Here is a 21,241-nt window from a genome sequence, read left to right as displayed (position 1 = left end):
TTTACACTCACTGCGTGGCTGCTTCTAGTTGATTGTTCCTAACACTCACTTGAAGAGATATGTGGTCTAGATGATGCCACATCATATGTATAAAATAGATACTTCCAATAATAACTTATATCTATATTTATTCTTTTTGAAATTATACCCCAGAATAATATTGTGTTTGCTTTCAAGATTACGTACAAGTTCGGACGCAGCAGGTGCTCTCACACGTGACCAACGCCAAGTCATCCTACCTTTCCCGCCAATTACTTCCCGCTAAAAAGGTGAAAAACCCACTTATGCACTCCTCCCCTAGCAGGACGTCACTCGACAGTCGACGCTCCCCAATTTCTCCATTTCCAGAGACGCAGAGAGAGAGAGAGTGAGAGATGTCAGGGTGGGACGAGGGGGCAGTGTACTACAGCGACCAGGCTCACTCGTGGCGCGGCGGTGGTGAAGACCACGATCCGGAGGCGGCTAGCCGACACTCCGTCCTCCAAAAGTTCAAGGAGTTCATCCGCGGCTTCGAGACCGACAAGAATGTTTTCCCCTACAGAGAAAGCCTCGTCCACAATCCCAACAAGTCCCTTCTCGTCGACTTGGAGGACCTCGATGCCTTCGACCCCGACCTCCCGGCCCTGCTCCGCTCCTCCCCCGCCGACTACTTGCCTCTTGTATGCTCTCCAATTCCTTCTCTGTTATAAAAAAATCAACATTTTTGCTATTCATGATGAGCAAATGGTTGATTTCGTATGCGTGTGTTTTTCGTAGTTTGAGACGGCCGCGGCGGAGGTTTTGGCGAGCTTGCGGTCGAAAGTGACAGGAGAGACTGGAGAAATGGAAGATCCGGTGACCGGGGACGTTCAGGTCTTGCTGACGTCGAAGGAGGATCCGGTCTCGATGAGGTTTCTAGGGGTGAGTGTGGACTGGTTTTTTATATTCTAATTTTGTTTGGTTGATTCCTAAATTGAGTCAGTCAATTGAAACAGAATAAATAAATGGACCTAATGGTCTTTGATTGGAGGATATCTTTATTGAATGAGATGTGGAAGTTAAAGTTCTTATTATTATTTTTTTTTATCTTCTTTTGTATATCGTACCCGATGAGGCTTTAGGGTTTGTTTTGGTTTTTCTTATTTTACGGTTTCCTTAATTTTTATTAGAATAGTAAAGTTCTATTTTTTGGTTAATTTGAGGTTTTTGTTGCGGGTGGCAGGCTCAATATATATCGAAACTTGTTAAAATAGCTGGGATCACTATAGCTGCATCTAGGACTAAGGCAAAGGCAACTTATGTGACTCTTATCTGCAAGAACTGTAGAAATTCAAAGCAAATTCCTTGTCGGCCAGGCCTCGGTGGTGCAATTGTCCCTCGTTCTTGTGATCATATCCCTCAGGTTTATTTCACACCACTTCATACAATTTCTCACCTTTGTGTGGTTTTGAGTTTATTTAATGCTAATTGTTGGGTATATTTGTAGCCGGGAGAAGAACCATGCCCACTTGATCCATGGCTTGTGGTTCCAGATAAGAGCAAGTATGTCGATCAACAAACCTTGAAACTGCAGGAGAATCCAGAGGTAAGGTTCTTAATCTTGATGAAGAAAAGTTCATTTTTTAATTGCATTTTTTTACATAATTGATTGGTATTTACTTCGTGTTTGCAGGATGTTCCAACTGGGGAGCTTCCAAGGAACATGCTTCTATCTGTGGATCGCCATCTTGTTCAAACAATTGTACCTGGCACGAGATTGACGATCATGGGTATTTATAGTATCTATCAAGCTGCCAATTCTGCCACGTCGTGAGGATCGACACAGACTCAAATGAATGTTTTGCTATATAGATGTGTACCATCACTACCGTGTTTCTTAACTGAATTTATTTCAAAATGGATTTATGCAGCCACAAAGGAGCAGTTGCAGTTAGACAACCTTATATCAGAGTTGTAGGAATAGAAGAAGCAAATGAGGCCAACTCCCGTGGTCCTGCTGCTTTTACACAGGAAGAGGTTAGTCTTAAATCATCGTGAATAAATGGGTTTAAGCTGTATCCGGCTACAGAAATTTTTTCGTCTTCTGAATCAATAAATAATTGACAGCTCAGAATTCTGCTCTATATGTGACAGCTTCTTGTTTGTGCTTGGAATTTTTATATGGTGTGTGCTATTTAGTAAGAGCTTATAATATATGCCCGTCAATATAAAGCTTTTTGGTGGCTCATTTGTCAATGGAACAGGATTACAGATGGAATGAAATTGAAAGTGCCTCCATTAGACTCTTAACATTTCACTCGAATTTTTTTTCTTCTCTTTTTGGTTAAATATTTGAACTTTGCGATTTGATTCTATAGTATCTTTGTACATTGTACCAAGAACTGATCATGGTTGCTTAAATATTATAACACTTGAACTTCAGATAGAAGGATTCAAAAAATTTGCTGCAGAACCCAATGTGTACAAAAACATATGCTCAAAGATAGCTCCTTCTATATTTGGTCATGATGACTTGAAAAAGGCTGTGGCTTGTCTGCTGTTTGGAGGGTCAAGGAAGGTACATCATGAATTGTTATCCTTTAATATTGATATGATCTATTCACTGCATAACCATTTCCTCTGTATTCAGAATTTACCCGATGGTGTGAAATTAAGAGGTGATATCAATGTGTTACTTTTGGGGGACCCATCTACTGCTAAATCACAGGTTAGTTATATACGCAATTGTTGGTTCAAGAGAAAAGTGGCTCACTGAAAGCTGAGTTTTCTCGTTACCTCGTGTCTGTAATCCCTTCTTGAGAATGGACGTCTCCACTTAGATATGTACCTTTTGAGGAGTCATACTAATCGTACTTCATGATAATGCATGCTCTTGCTTTTTGCTTTTTGCCACTCAAGGGAAGGTGCTGATTTGATAATCACCTTATACAGTTTCTCAAGTTTGTTGAAAAGACTGCTCCTGTTGCTGTTTATACTTCAGGAAAAGGTTCTTCAGCTGCTGGTCTTACGGCTTCTGTGATCAGAGATAGTGGTTCCGTAAGTTCTTTAACTATTTTTTCTGTAAGCAAATATATTATGTTATCTTCAGCATTATCTTGCCATTGCCAAATCCTTTTAGTGGATTCATTTTTTTCTTCCCTTGCTCAAAATCTCTGATACGTATTTGACTGTGCACTACAGCGTGAGTTTTACCTTGAAGGAGGAGCCATGGTTTTGGCAGATGGAGGGGTTGTCTGTATTGATGAGTTCGACAAAATGAGACCTGAAGATAGGTATTGTTAATGAGAAGTGGATCTTACTGGACCTTTAGTTTATCTAACATGGCAATGAAGTTTAACACATCATGTGGCATAGGGTTGCTATTCATGAAGCCATGGAACAACAAACAATATCGATTGCTAAAGCAGGAATAACAACAGTTCTTAATTCTAGAACTTCAGTGCTTGCAGCTGCTAACCCTCCTTCAGGACGTTACGATGATCTTAAGGTCCAAATCTGTAAATTCTGTTTGATATTTATATTTTCTAAAGGCCTACTAATAATTTTGGGTTAAGCTCCTCTCTAGTTGACTATTGTCCAATTTTCTCTGGTTTACGGTGCACTTAAAGACATTTCAATGGGAGATTATCCAAAACATATAAAAGCTCTATGGTGTTTGTCACCGGAGACTCCATTCTCTGTAGATGCCAAACACTTGCCTGTCAGCAGTGACATTCACACCCTGTTGTCACTGGAACCTGATTTCTTCACAAATAAAAACCCACAAATCATTAGGTGTCACGTACTTGACCTGAATGGACAAATACTCCACTGCAGAGGATCTTAATCCCATTATTTTCCACTGATTGGCTAATAAAAATGTTTGCCTTCTACCAGACTGCACAGGACAATATTGATTTGCAGACAACAATTCTTTCTAGATTTGATTTAATCTTCATTGTGAAAGATATCAGGATGTACAGTCAAGACAAGGTAATTACCACTTATCTTGCCCAGTTTTAAGTATTTCATTTTTGGATGTACTTTGGCCGCCCTGCAAAGAATTTCAATTATCGTGTGTTTCTAATTGCATTTCAAGAAGCAACCTGCATTATATGCAAACAGTTAAATTTTAAAACCTTAAAATGATTCTCGACATAGCGCTCATTACAGACACCATAAAAACTGATGAAAGAAAGTATTTTTGTTCACGTGGATTCCAAACGCCGGCCTTAGTGAAACTGTGAAAGCAGCAGCCTGATCCAAAGTTTTTTCTTGACAGATTATAGCTAGTCATATCATAAGAGTCCATGCATCTGCTAATGCAACCTCAGGTGAAAGTAGAGTTCCTAAAGAAGAGAATTGGCTGAAGAGGTATACAGTGTGAAGTAGATCATACAAATTCTTCATGTTGCTTTGTCAAATACTGATACTGGTTAAGATGCAATGTTTGCAGGTATATACAATATTGTCGAACTGAATGCCACCCACGATTATCAGAATCTGCGTCTAACTTACTGCAGAACAATTATGTCAAAATTAGACAGGTATTCATATATTTAAGATAAGCACTCTGTTGCATCAAAAAAAATATTTGGTGTTGCACTATATTTGAGAAAAGCTAATTGATTGGTCTGTTTCTTAAGTTCCATTTACAAGATTTAACTTCACCGAGTGGCTCTAACATCAAAATTGACCTCATCATTATGATGATTCCTGCAGGACATGAGGCAGCAAGCAAATGAAACTGGTGAGGCTGCCGCAATACCAATTACTGTAAGGCAGCTGGAAGCTATTGTAAGGTTGAGTGAGGCTCTTGCAAAAATGAAACTGTAAGTGTTTGCGTAAAGCTTGATATCTTTTACATAATATATATCGTTTTCTCTTGACAATGATGCTCAGAACATCAAGTGGTGCCATGTAGCACTAAATTGGGCATCAGCACTCGCTGTTCTTGATCAGTTTTTGAGTGGTTGCATTCTTGAAGTATAAACCATTTAAAATGACTTGGAATGGTCGCTAAAAGGCGTGTTTTGGTATTTTCTTGGAATTCCTTAACTACAGCATAAAAATTACTATTTAGATCCAGTACTATGAATCCAGATATAGTCTTAGATTTAAATGCTAGGATTCTTAGATAACCTTACCCACTTGATAACTAGTCACGGTATGTCTAATGTTAATACATTAAATTTGTCTGAACCTGCCCCCTTCCACCACTTATTTTACCTTTCTTGTTTGTTCCACTGTTCTATATCTCTGTGACTCAACTGTTGTTTCTCTCTAAACTACAATATCAGATCACATGTTGCCACTGAGGAGAATGTGCAGGAAGCTATAAGACTTTTTACTGTTTCCACCATGGATGCAGCACGGTCTGGAATAAATCAACAAGTGAATCTCACTGCTGAGATGGCAAATGAGATTAAGGTCTGTCAGAGACTATGACCTCGATACCCCATATTCTAGTTTCTTTTAATTTTCCTAGCTCCTTGTCAATTTGTAGTTTATTGTTCTTTTTCCCAACAACAGCAAGCAGAAACCCAGATAAAGAGAAGAATCGGGATTGGAAACCACATATCAGAAAGAAAACTGATAGATGAGCTTAGCAGAATGGGGATGAACGAATCTATTGTAAGTTTCTCATCTTATCCTACGCGATATGAATTGCCTTTCATTGATGTAACGTCTGAGTTCCATTGGAGCTACAGAGATTCCTTGCAAAAGCAAAAACGCGCTAGGATTCAAGGAAAATAATAGCCTTTTGTTTGTACCTTCAAACTCAGCGTGATTTGAATAGTGTGAATTATTCATTCGTGTACTGTATTTGTTCCAAGTCCTTTAATTTTGCTTGGTCAAAATCTGTAAAGAGTATTGATATCATTGATGAATATTTACCTTTGTAGGTGAGAAGAGCTCTTATAATTATGCACCAGCGAGATGAAGTTGAATACAAGCGAGAAAGGCGTGTAATTCTACGAAAAGCATGACCAATTGTTATGTAATCTTAATCTTTTTTAGCAAATTATTGGCACTGATTAAAAGAAGAGAACTGATGTAAGGTGGTGTATTTTCATATGAAAAATTGGTTTCAGTTGCCGAGTTCCATAAGCAACCTAGCAATAACCACTTGCTGTAAGTCCATTTGTTCAAAGTTTACTGCCTCCTATGGTGATCATCAACTTCTTGCTCTTTCAAATTAGTGCCAGAATTAATAAGCCTGGTTTAGAGAGCATTCTAAAAGGAGAAATACTTGAGTCATAACCGGATGATACAAAAGTAATCTCACAAACTAATATGCTTGATGTGGTTTGTTATATTGTAAAGTTATTTTTATTATAAAGTAAATCTAATGGATCATATGAAATCATATTAATTTATGAATTTATTTTTATAGAATGTAACGATGCTTGAATGAAAATGACAAACGGCTTCAAAATCAAATTTACCCCAAGTTAAAAACTAGTCCTTCACTTCACTCTTATAATAAAGGATATGAAAGTTCTCTGGACGGCTAAAATTGAAAGAAACTACCCAGTTTGGTTAAAAAAAAAAAAAACTTTGGAAACTTGTACCCATAAAATTCAGATTGGCTATGTCAATAGACAAGATGGTATATGTAGGGAGCATGGAGAAGGAGAAGCTTCTATCACAACCTCTCCTCAAATCTGAAATTATATTTACTGATATATCAGATTTTAAATTTAAATAAATGAATTTTACTTAATAAATAAAAAATAGATATTTGAAATGTGATTGTACCGAAGAGAACAAAATTCACAAGGAGATCAGGAAGTAGCGCAACAGGCACCCGAAATCCTAAAACCCTAGGATGCTCCTCTCCCGTTCCAGCCTCTATCACTGCCATGCTCTCCATACCAGCAGAAGCACTTCATCTGTATCACTCTCTCAACGCCCACTCAGGTACTTTGCATCTCTCTCAAGAAATCAACCATACTCCAAATTCCTCTTTTTTTTTTTTTTTCCTTCTCTCTCTCTCTCTCTGAATTCTTACATGAAATTTGTTTTTTCTTTTGGCTTTGGTGTGAAAAGATTGGCAGTGCTTGGCGCTGGCTTTGCTGGCCTCTCCGTTGCTTGGCACTTGCTACAAGTAACTCTTTCCTTCTTACCAATTCTAACAAAGCGCATTGTTATTCCCAAACTAACGAAAAGATACAATAAAACTTGTTGATATTTATGGAATTTATTGATTTTTTTGAAAAAAAAAAAAGATTGTTTGCAGGAAAGTCCTAAGGATTTGAGGCTACGCATTGACATATACGATGAAGTTGGGATTGGCGGAGGAGCTTCGGGAGTTTCTGGCGGTCTACTACACCCTTATTCACCTAAAGGTCCGGCTTTTTTTCAATTATCGTCATATGGGCTGCAATTTTATTTCTGGGATTTTTATAAGTTTCAAGTTTGTTTCTTCACTGAATTTATTTTTTTTCCAACATCGTAAATCTTTCTGTCCGTCAAAACTAATGCTACTATTTAAATGGGGGTGCTGCTACATGTATTTCACAGTTTTTTGTTCTTTTTGTAGGCAAGCTGCTCTTGTGGGGTGCTGATTGTTGGAAAGAGTGTTTAAAGCTTTTGAGCATTGCGGAAGCAGCAGTTGGTCAAAACTCTTATGGTTTCATAGTTCGGAGAAGGTCACTTTCTCACTGCGTGCAGTTTGTTTTCTATGTATATTTTTGGTTGACCTTCTAAGGACAGACAAATTTTGGATCTTTTTTCGCTTATTGTATATGATGTTAGCCTATTATTTAACTGAACGTAGTTTAACATTCAAACAGTTCTTTGGCATGCAAAATAAGCATACTCCAAGGTGCAATGGACATGTGCTCATGATTTTTCCTTATCCTTTTGTGTCAGGATGGGTTTGATCAATAGAAATATAGTGAATTTCTGAAATTTGAAAATATATGTCTCACTAATGTGTTAAACTAAATAGAAGTTCTTCAGTGTGATTTTATTCTAATACTCGTGTTGGAAGCTTAAAGAGTTCGTTTAAGTTCTCGTTTCTTAGGTTTTTTTTCCTCCTATGCTCTATTCAATTAACTTATGCACATTTCTTATAAGAGAAAATTACTTTGCACTTTGCCATCATTCTGATGAACGTTTTTCAGGGGCATCTTGAGACCAGCAATGAACATGAAGAATCTTCTTATATTGAATGATGTAATTCCATACGCCCTTTTCAAGCCTAATATATTAGTAATTGATCTTAATTTTGTAATAATATCTGTAATTTTCATTTATGTCATTAGAATGCTCAGAATTGCCTTGCCAGTTGCAGAATAGAGACCCTTGATAAGGAAACTGCTCAAAATCTTGTACCCAAGTTATGTTTGCCATTTGAAACAGCCTTCTATATGCCTGAAGCCGTAAATATCCATCCCCAACGCTATCTCCAGGTCTGAAGAATTAAGCCTTTGATTATATTTTCCTTCTAGGAATATTTTTGTTATCTATATACCATCTTAAGTCCTCATTGTCATTTTGTTAGGCACTCTTCTTAGCATGTGAAAATTTGGTGAAAGAATTAACGACTTCTGGCTTTGGAGAGAAAGAGTTATGTTTGCATAAGAAATCTATTCACAAACTTCTGGACTTTGAAGGTAATCACTCAAACTACCATTTCAATCTTTTTAGGCTCTTTTCATGTGTTGATTGACATGTAGTAGTTTCTGATGCATAGCAGTAATGCAGCTAGAAATATACAGCTGATTAACATGGAAAATTCTATAGAAAAGCCGTCCTGGATAAGTCCTTGATAAGCTCAATCTTCAATATACAAACATTCTCTCTCAAAAATCTTGTCACTGTCATGAACGTACATGATTTTCTTGTATCTTTAGACAGTCATGCATAGGTGTGGTTCTTGTATCTGTCTCATGTACTTGGCTTCACCTGTATTTAATACAATTCCTATTTACTGATAAAAAGGAAAAAAAAAAATCTTATCACTGTCTCCCTGTTTTATTCTCATACAATCTGCTCTACGTGTGCATGTATCATATCCTTGTCCAATGTCCATGTTAATGCAACATGATATGTTTGGTGATAATAAAAAATGAAGCATCAAGTATAAAAGGCTATTTCACTTGCTGATTGGACAAGATATCTTATTGAATCTGACAGCAAATGATATCTCTGTATGAGGATAGGCGTTGGAACTGAAGGAGACTGATTTGATTAGTTTCGAGAACTCAGCAATTAGATTTTCTTATTCACATTTTTCACATGTAATCATCAAGTGTAGAAGCTAAACTGGTGACTACAGTCTTCCCCTAAAATCTGTCTCAACAAAGTTAAATAGCTTGGGAAAGATATCCTCTAACCAGATTATTCCCCATAATATTCAATCCTGAACATGTGAACTGAGCACAGTTAATTGAACTAGATAAACTCAAATAAACCTATATTAAACATCAAATTTCTCTTTCGAGTGACTAATCCTGGTGGAATCTCATTATTTAAAAGCATACTTTGGTTTAGAGCATTTATCTCTCTACATTTAGTGGTTAATGGGTATTGAATTTGTCTTTAGGGGAATATGATGCGGTGGTAGTATGTCTAGGTGCCAAAGCAGATTTGCTTCCAGAGCTCTCAGGAAAGCTTCCTTTGAGGACTTGCAGGGGTGTTGTTGCTCACATGTTACTGCCTGCTGATATGGGGTAAAAGTTATCTTATGTCTTGTATATTCTGCTAGTGTTTAAAATTATATGAGCCCCATTGGTTTGGATAACTCAATTGTGGTACCACCAAAAAAATCATGTTTCACATCATTAACAGGGCCAAATAATGGATTTCTGAATATTTTGATCCTTTTCTCCCCCCTTTAGTGTATACTGTGCTCTGTATGAATTGCTGTATACACAAACATGAATCACATTGCCCATTTGGCATTCAAATGCTTTCCTCAAACTTTTTGCTCCTTGTGCAACACTCATTTTCTTGGACACTGTCTTCCAGAGAAGATTATCCAGACCATAGCCCCTCAATACTGTCAGAAGCATGGCTTGCCTTCCAGGGGCCCCGCAGTTTATATATGGGCTCAACATGGGAATGGAAATCAAGAGACTCCTCACCAAATGTCTCAGATTATGAATCCTCAAGTGCTCTTGAAGACCTCATACCAAAGGCCTCTTTGGTTTATCCATCTATAAAGGATTGGGCTTTCACTGGAGCAAGAGCTGGTCTGAGGGCAATGCCACCTCTCACGCCGCATGGATCACTTCCGTTGTTGGGTTGTGTCAATGATGTTCTCGGTGGAAATCGTACTTGTAATTACTGGTTATTTGGAGGACTCGGTTCAAGGGGATTGTTCTACCATGGTTGGCTTGGAAAATTGACTGCACAGGCTGTGCTGTCCTCCAATGAAGAATTGATTCCATATGAACTAACCTCCTGGAAGAGAATAAAGCAGTGATTCAATGTTAGCACTTATCTGAAGCATTCAAATGGGTAGAGCTTTGCTACTGCCTACTCGAAATTTGGATTGCAGTCTTTTGCTCGTCTTGTGCTTTCTCTGTGGGAGGGTAAGAATATGAACAATTTCTTTTCAGATTCACCTCACAGCGAGCCCTTTGTTTTTCGTTTAGTGAAGTCCGAGTGAGGCAGATGAGCTGAAATTCACCCATTTCTTCACACGAGACTCGGGAGTTGTGGCACACCTCCTTGTGACGTGAGAGTAATGATACATGTACAGCCATTTATACAATCATGTTTTAAAACGACGGTATTTATGTAAAGTGATATTATTTTTATAAGTTATTTTACAAAAAATATCATTCATTTAAAACATAGTTGTATAAAAGGTTATAAAAAAATATTGTATATCTATCATTTTCCAAGATTAATATAACCCAAACCAAGAAACCCATCTGTTATATAGTTAATCTATTATGCCCACATCGCTGCAATTTTCCTCTTTTCTATTTTGCCCTCTTCCCTTCCCCTTTACATGATGCATGTAAGATCGAAATAGAAATATTCGACTCTCGAGTTCATAACTTTCTTATTTGCTTATTAATGTCAGTGACCAAGTCACCACCCAAAACACGCACGTTCATACAGCGAGTAGAGATGGATTACCATGGATGTGAAGAAACAGCTACAAAGTAAACCAATCTACTTAAAGATTTGATATGATTGGAGGTGAAATTCTCAAACACTATTGTAGTAAGAACAAATTCCAGGAGCACAAGATAACCTAATTAAGACAAGACGATCTGGTTTCATAGGCAGCCATTACTCATGATAGTACATCCCCACAAGCAACTTAGTTTTTTGAAAAAAATAAAATGGTCCTAACATTTGAAGTCGCTATGCCTAACAAATTTTAAGTCACTAAGCCTAACAAAACAGCTTCTTGTCGGTTTACAACAGAAGTTCAAGATACAACACTCTTGTCATGTTTAAGCTAGCTAACAACACTCTTGTCATGTTAGTCCGATGTCAACATATAAACCTGACCTCCACTTGTGGCTCCTGCAAGCACCCCAACATTGTAAGGGTGTGCATCAAACCTGCATGGAATTGCTGACATGTGTGGGCTTTGTAAAGTGAATATTGTTCTTCTCTGAGCTGGGGAGATAACATCAACTCCTCTTTTCATGTTGCCGATGAAGACATATGAATCATCCCATCCCCATATTGCTCTGCCCCCCCACATAAAGAGCAGAAGTTAAAATCATCTTATTCTTACAATTGCAAGATCAGGCATTAATTTGTCCACAATAATTGGCCATATAAAGAACATCAAGTATATGGTTCGACAAAAAAAAGCCTAGTCAGCATCTAATGATCTTGCAAAATTCATACCTGAAAGAAGAAATCCATCTGCCCGTCTGGTTATAATGTTTAATCATTGAATTATCATCGAAATTAGCTCCACTCAGTATACCAACTGTGTCATCCATGCTACATGAAGACAATCGAAAATTAATTCCTCGACGGTTAACATCCGTATACAATTCTGTTTGAGCTATCTTGGCACCATATGCAATGCTTTTGACTCTAAACAACAAAGCCAACCCTATAATGCCTAGTGCCGAGTACAGGAGAAAGGAGCTTATAAGCAATATATTAAGATTGAGTTTGAGTAGTGAGGTATTCTATAAATAGTAATGAAAAAGTAATGATAGAATATTGAATAACAGTGAAAAGTAATAATAAAATAATAAATAGGGATACCTTAGAATATCTCACAACCTTATTATGCCTAGTGCTGAGTACAGGCGAAAGGGGGTTATAAGCAATAAACTATCTTTTTGTAATGTTTGTCACCTAACCGCAGGAAGTTGATTAATTTAGAAGGAAAATGATAGACGTCCCAGATACCACTCCATTAGCACTATAAAACAACCGGATAATACGAAACAGAGCTTCTCCAGCACGTACTTTATGAAGTAACAAACTCAATGAGCGTTTCACTTTGGGAAATGCTTTGCGATAAATATTAAATAGCATGTTTTCTTCAGTAAATTGAAACTAAATAAATCAGAATGCTCAAATAGTATTGAATGAAACTAACATAATATTTCTCTGAAGTGGTAAGGTATTTCATTCAAAGTTGAAGGATTGATACTACACTATGTACCTTGTTGTCGCTAGGGAGCATCCAGAGGGTGAGAAATAAGCAGACTGCACAGCCCTTTTATGCCTTACTTCCTTCAGATATTTGGGCTTATCTGCACCAATATTTCGCAAATCCCATATACAGGCAGTTCCATCTGAGGAACTAGTAGCCATAAAGTTTTCCGAGTTAAAATCTATGGTGTTAATCCTACTTTCATGCAAATTCCATTGGGCTGAGCATTTCCCAACCCTCTCATCCCAAATATTCAAACCTCCAGGACCCTCACTAAAATACAAACACTTCACATCGTCTGATCTTTGAGATAGAGAATATATGGTACCATCAGTAGAATATACCAGATCAAATACCTCCTTCTCAGCATCCATTAGTCGGATAAATCCATCATAACAACTGGTAAAGATCTGCACTTCATTTCAACAAGTATAATTCAGCTGAATTTACATGAAACTAAACACACTTTCAATATCTATAGAGTTTATGAGCAAGTAATTGGGAAGACACAGCTAGAGTATAATGACGATGTACAAGATCTACCGCAAGACCATTGCATTGTACAATCCAGAGCAGATCACTCAACACAAAGATACGAACTAAACAGAATCTGCATTCGTTATTCCTATTCAAGGGAATCAGGGACTCCTAGAACATGGACAGCCTCATTAAATCCTCTCAAGTATGCAGAATTTAAGTAGAACCATTTATCTCAACGAAATCCAATATGAATAAAAATAAATGCATTCGTTCAGAATGTTTACAACCATAAAGCATTCGCATTCAATCCAGAGATTCTAAATATTTCTGGGCAATCAATTATAAACCATAGCGAACATTTCAGTATTACTCATGCAGCATTCAAATATATATTACCTTTGGCAAACTATGTTTGTGAATCGAAATCCCCGAGACTGGACCTGGATGCGGGTGATACAAATAAACACCATCTTCTTCGTGTGCACCAGAATCAACATCCCAAAACCCAACATTCCCAAACTTATTCCCCACCACAATGATTCTTCTGTCGCTACAAGGAAAAAACCGTACATTTAATATCTTCCCCGGCACGACTCGGGCGATATTCTCCGGATTCAGACTCAAGGATTCCAGTTCCAAACAACTCCCACTTTCACTCACACCCTCCATCAAATCCCCACCATTTTTATCACCAAATATCTTATTTTCTTTCTTTGAACCTTCCATAATTCTTTCAATCAGTAATTTATCAGACCCGGTTCCACGATACGCATCTCTCACGCTAAGAGGGCCCAAGGCGCGCGGCGAAGGCTTCGACGAGGTCGGAGATTTGGAAACCTTATCGGCTGCTTCAACAATATCGCCAAGACCTTTGGAGTCAGAGTAATCAGGCGGCATCCCACGCGTACGCAAGGACCGTCGGATAACGATTGGAGTCTCGGTTTTGGGTTTCTTCTCCGGACTCACTTTGTATGATTTGATTCCAACTCTGCCATTAAAAGAACAAAAATGAGAATTGGATTTTCATTATCAAGTGATTATAATGATGGGTATTCGCTTATCCCAGAATAAAAAGATGGGTTTACTCCATCAAACCTTTGGCGCTTGGAAGCAGCGGAGAGCTCGGCGACCTTGGAGTGGATTTTAAGGGAAGCCATCAGTTGATCGTTCCGGCGAATATTATCGAGGCGCTTGAGCTCATACTCTGTAAGTTGCTGAGACGACTCCATGGGAGAGGTTGAGAACTCACTCACAGAGAGAGAGAGAGAGAGAGTGGGTGGTTCAGGTTTTGTTTGGGAATTTGAGAATTATTGGGGGGCTTGTATATGTAGTTGTGGGCGTGGCGGGAAATAACACTGGCGGGAATAATAATATATTATAATATTTTTTTTTTCTAAGCAACAATTGGCTTGGGACTTTGAGAGTTTTCCTCAACTGCTCCAAAATTCTCTCTTTTATTTCAGACCAGTTCTGCAAAAATATATAAAGACACTAGCCTTTTTCTTGTATACTTCCTGTATATAAAAAAAAATGATATATAAAGAGGATATTTTCAAAAACTCGCTAATCATACAAAAGGATAATCATTCTTCAGACTCAATTTTAGTTATTTTTTCATTCACATGATAAGATCTTACAGTTTTAGTTATTTTTTTGGTTCATTTGGCTCATATTTATTTGCTTTATCATATCCTTTATTACTTGTAGTGTCATGTGTTTGGGAATTCTTTAAATAAGACTCTTATATGGGGAACAACATATCCTACTGCTTATTTCAGAAAATTATCTTTTTTTTTTTTTTTTTTTTTTTTTAAAGAAAGGAGGGCGTAGCCTCCATTTATTAATATAAAACCCTCACTTAGGCAGAGGAATAACCATGGTTACATAAAAAAGACCCAATCTATCCGTACGTAAAAGCCCCCTAAGCAATAAAATCCATAGAACCACCTGCAGCACCATATTTACCCAAATAATCTGGCTACCATATTCCCCTCTCTAAACACATGTTTAATCTGAATATTTAGAGAACTATCTGGTTTGTGCATGATATTCCAACAAAAATGCATAGGCAAATCACTTTTATCCAAGATTGAGGATATTATCCCACCACAAGAAAATGAAAAATCCATGATCATTCTGTATTTTCATATTTACTACAAATGATTGTCATCATGCTAAAAGCCTAAAGCCTAGAGCTTTTAAGGAGTAATTGCAAAAACGATTAACAATCTCTGCAGAAAAGACAGATCTTGTTATACGAAATATGATTGACAACCATATTTCTGTCTAATACATAATAGCTGGCTTTAGACTTCATTCAATCCCTTAGAGTTATATCTTTTTTTTTTTCCAATCTCCAAATCAAACTGCAACACATCCCAACCAGCAATGTACCTGTTGTACCATAGATAAGTAGAAAATACTTTGAATGAAAATAGAAAGATCATATATAGCTTCTTTAACCATCGACCGGCCTTCCTGTTCCTTGATAGCTCATATACACTGCTCGTACCATTCGGCTTCTTTCAGCTTTCACAATGTGTTTTAGACTGTGTAGTGCTGTTGAATGGTTTCAATGTCTAGGCCTTTCAGTTTCACCACAGAGTCAACGTGCCCCTTGAGAGTGTGTAACTCCCTTAGCCTGCAAATTAAAACTAGTTTATGCTAGACATCGTTTTGAAATGAGAATATGGTTTTTCTAGTAAAACTAAATGACATTGGAATGCTTAACTACACAATCATACACAGCTTCTTAGGTAGTTCAATTTAGTGTAAAAGTAAAATCATAAGCTCCCTACTTCCAAAGGGCATTGGAAGTTTCAAAGTAACCATGTGGAAGTTGGCCATTATTGAATGCATTCACAAATACTTTCCATTGTTTTGAACGAGGAATTTGAGTTCGATGGTGGCCCTTAGACAGTATTTCTCAATAGTTAGGCAGTGGGTTTTCAATTTCATAAGGTCTAGTACACATGTCTAGATGGTACTGGACTTTGATTTGGCAATTTACCTAGCAACTTCAGCCCGCCTCTTGGCCTGCTCAGCAATCTCAGACAGATCCCTATAGTTGTTCTTGTCATTGAACAATTGTTCTGGGGGCTGGAGACCATGGAGTGTACGTTGAGCCATTGCCCATTGTGCCTCCCTCTCACCCTTTCCATAATCCTTCTTGGTGGTGAAAGCAGTCTTCATTAGGTAAATACATGAAGAAAACGAAATTGATAAGAAAAAAAATAAGGATGACATTGAATAACACTCAGTGAGATGACATGGAAATTTTCAGTCTTTAAGAACCTTATTTTGGAGCATGTTATCCCAGGCCTTTCCAGTTAATGCATAGCGAATAATGAACTTGAGGACATCAAGAGGGATGTAGGTGACGATGCTGTAGATCCATATCACTCCTGCCCATCCCCACCCAACACCATGGATCCTGGCGAAGCCCCAGTGTGCATACACAGCAATGGCAGTGGCCACCTAATTCAATAGGTGAAAAATTTAAGACGAGATAGAGGAATCATGCACAAGGAAATGGCAAGAATAGATTCTACACAGTATTAAATGAAAATGCTAACCAGTTGTGCTGGAATAAAGGCAGCGACAAGCAAAAAACCAGGGCGTTCAACAAAGGACCAGCTCCTTGATCTGGTGACAAAAATGAGTGCCTGACTAATAATGCTCACTTGAAGGTAGATGGCTGAGTTAAGCTCTTCCATGCTTTTACCAATGTGTCTCACGCCAAATGTTTCCTGCATTGATTGAACTCTCAGTATCCATCTTCCATATAAAATCATTGAAATAATGTAAATTTAGCATGATTCACTTACTGAGAAGAATTCAGTGTCATGTGCAAGATAGAAGAACACCACAGTCATAATGGCCATGTAGGTTCCGAGTACAACGCCAGTGGCAAAAATTTCCTTCAACTTCCATGAGTCAGGCACAGGAGATGGCTTCACCCTGTCCTTAGAGATAGTCATGATAGTTCCGTCGTTCAAGATTGCTATAATCAGAACCATGAAAGGAGAGAAGTCAAACTCCCAGATGAGAGCAACAAGCATGAATCCCAATACAATACGTATTGTGATCGAAACAGCATAGATTGTGTAGTTCTTCATCCTCTGGAAGATGGCCCTGCTTGTCAAGACAGCACTCACAATTACACTTAAACCTGGCTCTGTCAACACAATGTCTGATGCACTTCTGGCTGCATCAGTAGCATCAGCCACTGCAATACCAATGTCTGCCTTCTTGAGTGCTGGGGCATCATTGACACCATCTCCAGTCATTCCACAAATGTGCTTCCTTTCCTGTAGCTTCTTAACAATCTCATACTTGTGCTCTGCATACCCAAAATTTGAGTTGTCAATAGTATTATAAAATAAAATATCTCTATTGATTTTTATAGAAGCTAAATGATAGGTTTATTACCAGGGAAGACACCAGCAAATCCATCAGCCTTTTCAATGAGCTCATCAATTGGAATAGAGGCAATTGATTCATCCTTGCTTTGGCCTAGGAGAGATGAAGAGGGATACATGTTGGTGCCCATGCCAAGCCTTCGACCAGTCTCTTTCCCAATGGCAAGCTGATCACCTGTGATCATCTTAACATTGACACCAAGGTCAAGAGCGCGACGGATGGTTTCTGCACTATCATGCCTTGGAGGGTCAAAGAGGGGCAAGAGACCTAGGAACTCCCAAGGACCTCCAGCACTTTCCTTTATCTTCTCCGGAATAGTCTGAAATGGAAAGAGTATAGTCCAATTCGATTCAGCTAAGATATTTTACTTGGTCAAAACTCAATAAATCACATAATCTTAACTAATCTACCTGTCGAGAAACTCCCAAGGAACGAAGACCTCGATCAGCAAACTTGTCTATGACCTCATGTGCCTTCTTCCTCACGTCCCCCTTTAACTCACAGAGCTCAATAATCTGGTACACGAGTAAAATAGTAAGGAATCATATGTGAAATGGAATAAAAGTTACTGAAAGCGAGATTTATTGAGTATCCTAATTGAAATACTATAATGGTCCACAAGGGCATTATCTTACTTGCTCAGGAGCACCTTTGCTGCATCTGTGCCAGTTGCCATCACCGTCAATATAGGTGATTGCAGTGCGCTTCTCCACAGGATTGAAGGGCAAGAAATGCACCTCAGTGATCCCTTCTCTTGCCTTCAAATTTCATAGTTAGTACAAATAAATGAATAAAAGGTGAACTAGCACGAAATATATCCCCCTAGAAAGAGGATAGAATCTTGTACCTCCTTAGGGTCGCCTAACATCCCGACAATCGAAGCATCGATGGCATCTTGGTTTTCAACCCTGGAAGCCCTAGCAGCAAGCAAGACTAAAGTGTCCTTATCTACATTCTTTGGAAACACCTGGAGGTACAAATACACCAGTGGTAAGAAATACGATGAAGAGGGTTACAAGGACCTTTATCCATTTGGCAAATACTAGTTTGGCTGTTTAAGCCGCCAACCTCAATCAAGTTCTTGTCAACAGTGAGCTTGTTCAGAGTGAGAGTCCCTGTCTTGTCACTGCAGAGCACATCCATCCCTGCCATCTCCTCAATGGCTGTCATCCTCTTGGTGATGGCTCCTTGCTGTGACAGGCGATGAGACCCAATAGCCATGGTCACCGACAAGACTGTTGGCATGGCAATCGGAATGCCTCCAATGAGAAGTACCAACAGGTTGTCAATACCTTCTCTGTATGCTCTATGTTGGATAAGATACATCACTACAATCTCAATCACCATGCCGACCGCAATAGAGCAGATACAGAAGTTACCAATGGCTGTCAACACCTGATTGAATAACCAACCACCACAAAAAATTAATCCCAAAAAAGAAAGAAAGATAGCAATATATTTGGGCGTGCATTATGATTAGCAAGTATACCTTTTGGAAGTGACCAACTTGGTTGGTGCTGTCCACAAGGTGAGCAGCCTTGCCAAAGAAGGTATGGACACCAGTTGCGATAACAACAGCCTCAATCTCACCTTGTTTGCATGTGGAACCAGAGAAGACCTCACTGCCTGGGTTCTTGGTTACTGGTAGGGATTCGCCAGTTAGAGAAGACTGGTCGATTTTTAGGGGATCACCCTGCAGGAGACGGGCATCAGCTGGGATAATATCTCCCAACTTGATGCTGATCACATCTCCTGGTACCAGGATTGCTGCATCTTGCTCAGACCACTTTCCATCCCTCAACACCTACAAATTTCATTCCATATATATTTTCTTAGTGGAGCAGCAAGTGGGGATGTGTGTGTATATGGATCAACATTTTGTCATGTTTATATTTAGCAATTAGGTGCAACACATATATACCTTGGTTTTGGGGGCAAGTCCTGCCATCAGAGCAGCTGCGGCATTGCCTGCGTTGTTTTCTTCAATGAAGCTAATAGTGGAGTTAATGATGAGCAACACAACAATGCCAATAAAGTCTTGCCAATCCGGTGGCTTGCCCTGAATTGTTCAAAGTATTGTCAACAATGAGAGAGAGAGAGAGAGAGAGAGAGAGAGAGAGATTAGTCTTACCCCTCCATTGGCCAAAGCAATGGCCATAATTGCAGCACACTCCATGACCCACGAGAGGGGATTCCACATAAAGCCTAAGAACTTGAGGAGCTTACTCTCCTTTTTCTCCTCGAGCTTGTTTGGGCCAAAGATTTGGAGCCTCTTCTGGCCTTCCTCTATTGTCAAACCCTCTCTTGTACATTTCAGCTGCTCGAAAACTTCATCAACAGGAATTCGCTCCTACACACAAATTAACACAATCCATGGAATTAAAGACTTGTTTAATGTATTAACTTCAAAAAAGTCGCGAATATAACATTTGCACTGGTAGAATATATGAGAATTGCTTGGTGGCCGAGAATATATACATGTGAAAATAGAGATCGATGAACCATTGACGTATTTGAGTCATACAAAGTTCTTGATCATTATACATCGTACATGAAACAAAATCTAACACAGAAAAGGCCCATATCCAAATGAGAGTCGCATAATAGTACTGGGAGAACAACGTAGGTAATTTTGCTTACAAGATCAACGTTCTCGTTCTTGACATCTTCCAAGGAGATCATGTTTCCAGAGGCCATGGTGAAGGATGGAAGAAACCCAAGAAGAAGATCACAAGTGATGATAGTTCAAGAAAGAATGTGATCTATCCTTTTTCTTGCAGGCAGGCCAGAAATCTCCCTTCTCTCTACTTTCTCTGAGAGAGACCTATTCTCTATGCCTCCTTGTCCTCCATGGAAGACACACAGAGAGAGAAGAGAGAAGAGAAAACGGAAGTGAATGAGATTTCTTGCAAGAAAGATGAGCAAGCTGGCAACCAAATGATCAATAGGAGGCCATGCTTTATAACGAACGTTGGAGAGGGAAAAGCGAGGGAAGGAGCTTGAAAGGGTTACATGCAACCCATGATTGCCCTTTGATTGCTAATGTAATTGACCTGTTACGTTCCATTACATGTTCCTCGGAAAGGATTTGTTGGTGTTCTTTAGTTTTGTGGCTGACCAGAGTCTACGGTCATTTTGGTTAATTATACTTTTTTAAGAATAACATCTCAGAATTTGGTTGAAAGAAAGAGATCAAGACCCTTCATTTAATTTGTTATCGTTAAATGGTTCAAAATTTTTTATACAAATTGGCAAATAATATATTTAGAAAACTAACAACCTTCTCTTTATTATATCCTAACGAATTTTTAAGGAGAGGAGCCGAGAGCTGGGAATTCATGAGAAAGCAACTTGAAATAGCTTGTGAGAATGGTTATTTACTGTGGTTTTTTCTTTCCAAACAAACAAGGTTTAGAACTACAAGGTCTCTATTGGGGATGTGTATATACATTAGGATGGTTTTAAGCTGAACATAGTTTCAAAAGAATAATGATACATGTACATACAACTTTATGCACAAGATTATATGTATAAAGTGAAAAATCCGTTTTGTCAATTTTTCTTCTTTCATTCGAATTTAAAATTTCGAATTTAAAATTTTTACCATTTCAGTTAACGCGTATAATTATTTACATAAAATTGTAAGTATAGATAGCATTTTTCTTCCAAAAATATTTGCTTTTTCTGAGAGCTGGACTTTGATGTTTAGGAATAATGAAATTGTGACTGTGAGAACGATGATTGGTTGAATATCAACAATTCAATATGCCAACCTGATGG

General features: G+C 38.4%; 4 protein-coding genes across 4 annotated transcripts; 2 read left to right on the top strand and 2 right to left on the bottom strand.

The window, feature by feature from the left end:
• The first annotated feature begins 307 nt into the window (after nucleotides 1-307).
• LOC109019482 (DNA replication licensing factor MCM5) lies at nucleotides 308-6,060 on the top strand. Its single transcript, XM_019001770.2, has 18 exons — nucleotides 308-659; nucleotides 757-900; nucleotides 1,202-1,381; nucleotides 1,466-1,564; nucleotides 1,652-1,788; nucleotides 1,890-1,995; nucleotides 2,402-2,536; nucleotides 2,609-2,686; nucleotides 2,911-3,015; nucleotides 3,160-3,251; nucleotides 3,334-3,466; nucleotides 3,856-3,951; nucleotides 4,241-4,332; nucleotides 4,415-4,505; nucleotides 4,681-4,790; nucleotides 5,259-5,388; nucleotides 5,491-5,592; nucleotides 5,865-6,060. Exons 1-18 carry the CDS (start codon nucleotides 375-377, stop codon nucleotides 5,946-5,948), a joined length of 2,199 nt encoding a protein of 732 aa, XP_018857315.1. The 5' UTR covers nucleotides 308-374; the 3' UTR covers nucleotides 5,949-6,060.
• Nucleotides 6,061-6,649: 589 nt separating this feature from the next.
• Nucleotides 6,650-10,763, top strand: LOC109019498. The gene is made up of 9 exons (XM_019001782.2): nucleotides 6,650-6,882; nucleotides 7,012-7,069; nucleotides 7,202-7,310; nucleotides 7,505-7,613; nucleotides 8,091-8,142; nucleotides 8,232-8,378; nucleotides 8,471-8,582; nucleotides 9,515-9,641; nucleotides 9,940-10,763. The coding sequence occupies exons 1-9, from the start codon at nucleotides 6,791-6,793 to the stop codon at nucleotides 10,394-10,396; spliced, it is 1,263 nt and encodes a 420-aa protein (XP_018857327.1). The 5' UTR covers nucleotides 6,650-6,790; the 3' UTR covers nucleotides 10,397-10,763.
• Nucleotides 10,764-10,972: 209 nt separating this feature from the next.
• LOC109019483 (WD repeat-containing protein 76) lies at nucleotides 10,973-14,555 on the bottom strand. Its single transcript, XM_019001771.2, has 5 exons — nucleotides 14,135-14,555; nucleotides 13,436-14,027; nucleotides 12,569-12,969; nucleotides 11,791-11,889; nucleotides 10,973-11,627 (listed from the first exon to the last, which is right to left on the bottom strand). Exons 1-5 carry the CDS (start codon nucleotides 14,266-14,268, stop codon nucleotides 11,414-11,416), a joined length of 1,440 nt encoding a protein of 479 aa, XP_018857316.2. The 5' UTR covers nucleotides 14,269-14,555; the 3' UTR covers nucleotides 10,973-11,413.
• Nucleotides 14,556-14,833: 278 nt separating this feature from the next.
• LOC109019497 (ATPase 8, plasma membrane-type-like) lies at nucleotides 14,834-20,473 on the bottom strand. The gene is made up of 14 exons (XM_035691338.1): nucleotides 20,102-20,473; nucleotides 19,593-19,811; nucleotides 19,383-19,520; nucleotides 18,951-19,265; nucleotides 18,530-18,856; nucleotides 18,309-18,428; nucleotides 18,097-18,219; nucleotides 17,872-17,976; nucleotides 17,471-17,780; nucleotides 16,867-17,381; nucleotides 16,615-16,788; nucleotides 16,334-16,516; nucleotides 16,050-16,225; nucleotides 14,834-15,680 (listed from the first exon to the last, which is right to left on the bottom strand). The coding sequence occupies exons 1-14, from the start codon at nucleotides 20,156-20,158 to the stop codon at nucleotides 15,584-15,586; spliced, it is 2,859 nt and encodes a 952-aa protein (XP_035547231.1). The 5' UTR covers nucleotides 20,159-20,473; the 3' UTR covers nucleotides 14,834-15,583.
• Nucleotides 20,474-21,241: the final 768 nt, after the last annotated feature.

This window comes from Juglans regia, chromosome 6 (genome assembly GCF_001411555.2).
Source record: "Juglans regia cultivar Chandler chromosome 6, Walnut 2.0, whole genome shotgun sequence".
In the NCBI taxonomy this organism is placed as follows: Eukaryota; Viridiplantae; Streptophyta; class Magnoliopsida; order Fagales; family Juglandaceae; genus Juglans; species Juglans regia.
This window is presented reverse-complemented; position numbering and strand designations above follow the sequence as displayed.

Excerpts from the sequence above, each read along its gene's own strand:
- LOC109019497 (XM_035691338.1), bottom strand. The coding sequence starts at position 20,158 with ATGGCCTCTGGAAACATGATCTCCTTGGAAGATGTCAAGAACGAGAAC. Across the intron at positions 19,812-20,101 it reads AGAACGAGAACGTTGATCTT|GAGCGAATTCCTGTTGATGA; the intron begins GTAAGCAAAATT and ends ATTTGTGTGTAG. Across the intron at positions 18,429-18,529 it reads TTGACAAGAACTTGATTGAG|GTGTTTCCAAAGAATGTAGA; the intron begins GTTGGCGGCTTA and ends TTGTACCTCCAG.
- LOC109019498 (XM_019001782.2), top strand. The coding sequence starts at position 6,791 with ATGCTCCTCTCCCGTTCCAGCCTCTATCACTGCCATGCTCTCCATACC. Across the intron at positions 8,143-8,231 it reads ATCTTCTTATATTGAATGAT|AATGCTCAGAATTGCCTTGC; the intron begins GTAATTCCATAC and ends TTATGTCATTAG. Across the intron at positions 8,379-8,470 it reads ATCCCCAACGCTATCTCCAG|GCACTCTTCTTAGCATGTGA; the intron begins GTCTGAAGAATT and ends TCATTTTGTTAG.
- LOC109019483 (XM_019001771.2), bottom strand. The coding sequence starts at position 14,268 with ATGGAGTCGTCTCAGCAACTTACAGAGTATGAGCTCAAGCGCCTCGAT. Across the intron at positions 12,970-13,435 it reads ACAAACATAGTTTGCCAAAG|ATCTTTACCAGTTGTTATGA; the intron begins GTAATATATATT and ends AATGAAGTGCAG. Across the intron at positions 11,890-12,568 it reads TGCTCCCTAGCGACAACAAG|CATGGATGACACAGTTGGTA; the intron begins GTACATAGTGTA and ends GTCTTCATGTAG.
- LOC109019482 (XM_019001770.2), top strand. The coding sequence starts at position 375 with ATGTCAGGGTGGGACGAGGGGGCAGTGTACTACAGCGACCAGGCTCAC. Across the intron at positions 3,016-3,159 it reads TGATCAGAGATAGTGGTTCC|CGTGAGTTTTACCTTGAAGG; the intron begins GTAAGTTCTTTA and ends TGTGCACTACAG. Across the intron at positions 3,252-3,333 it reads AAAATGAGACCTGAAGATAG|GGTTGCTATTCATGAAGCCA; the intron begins GTATTGTTAATG and ends CATGTGGCATAG.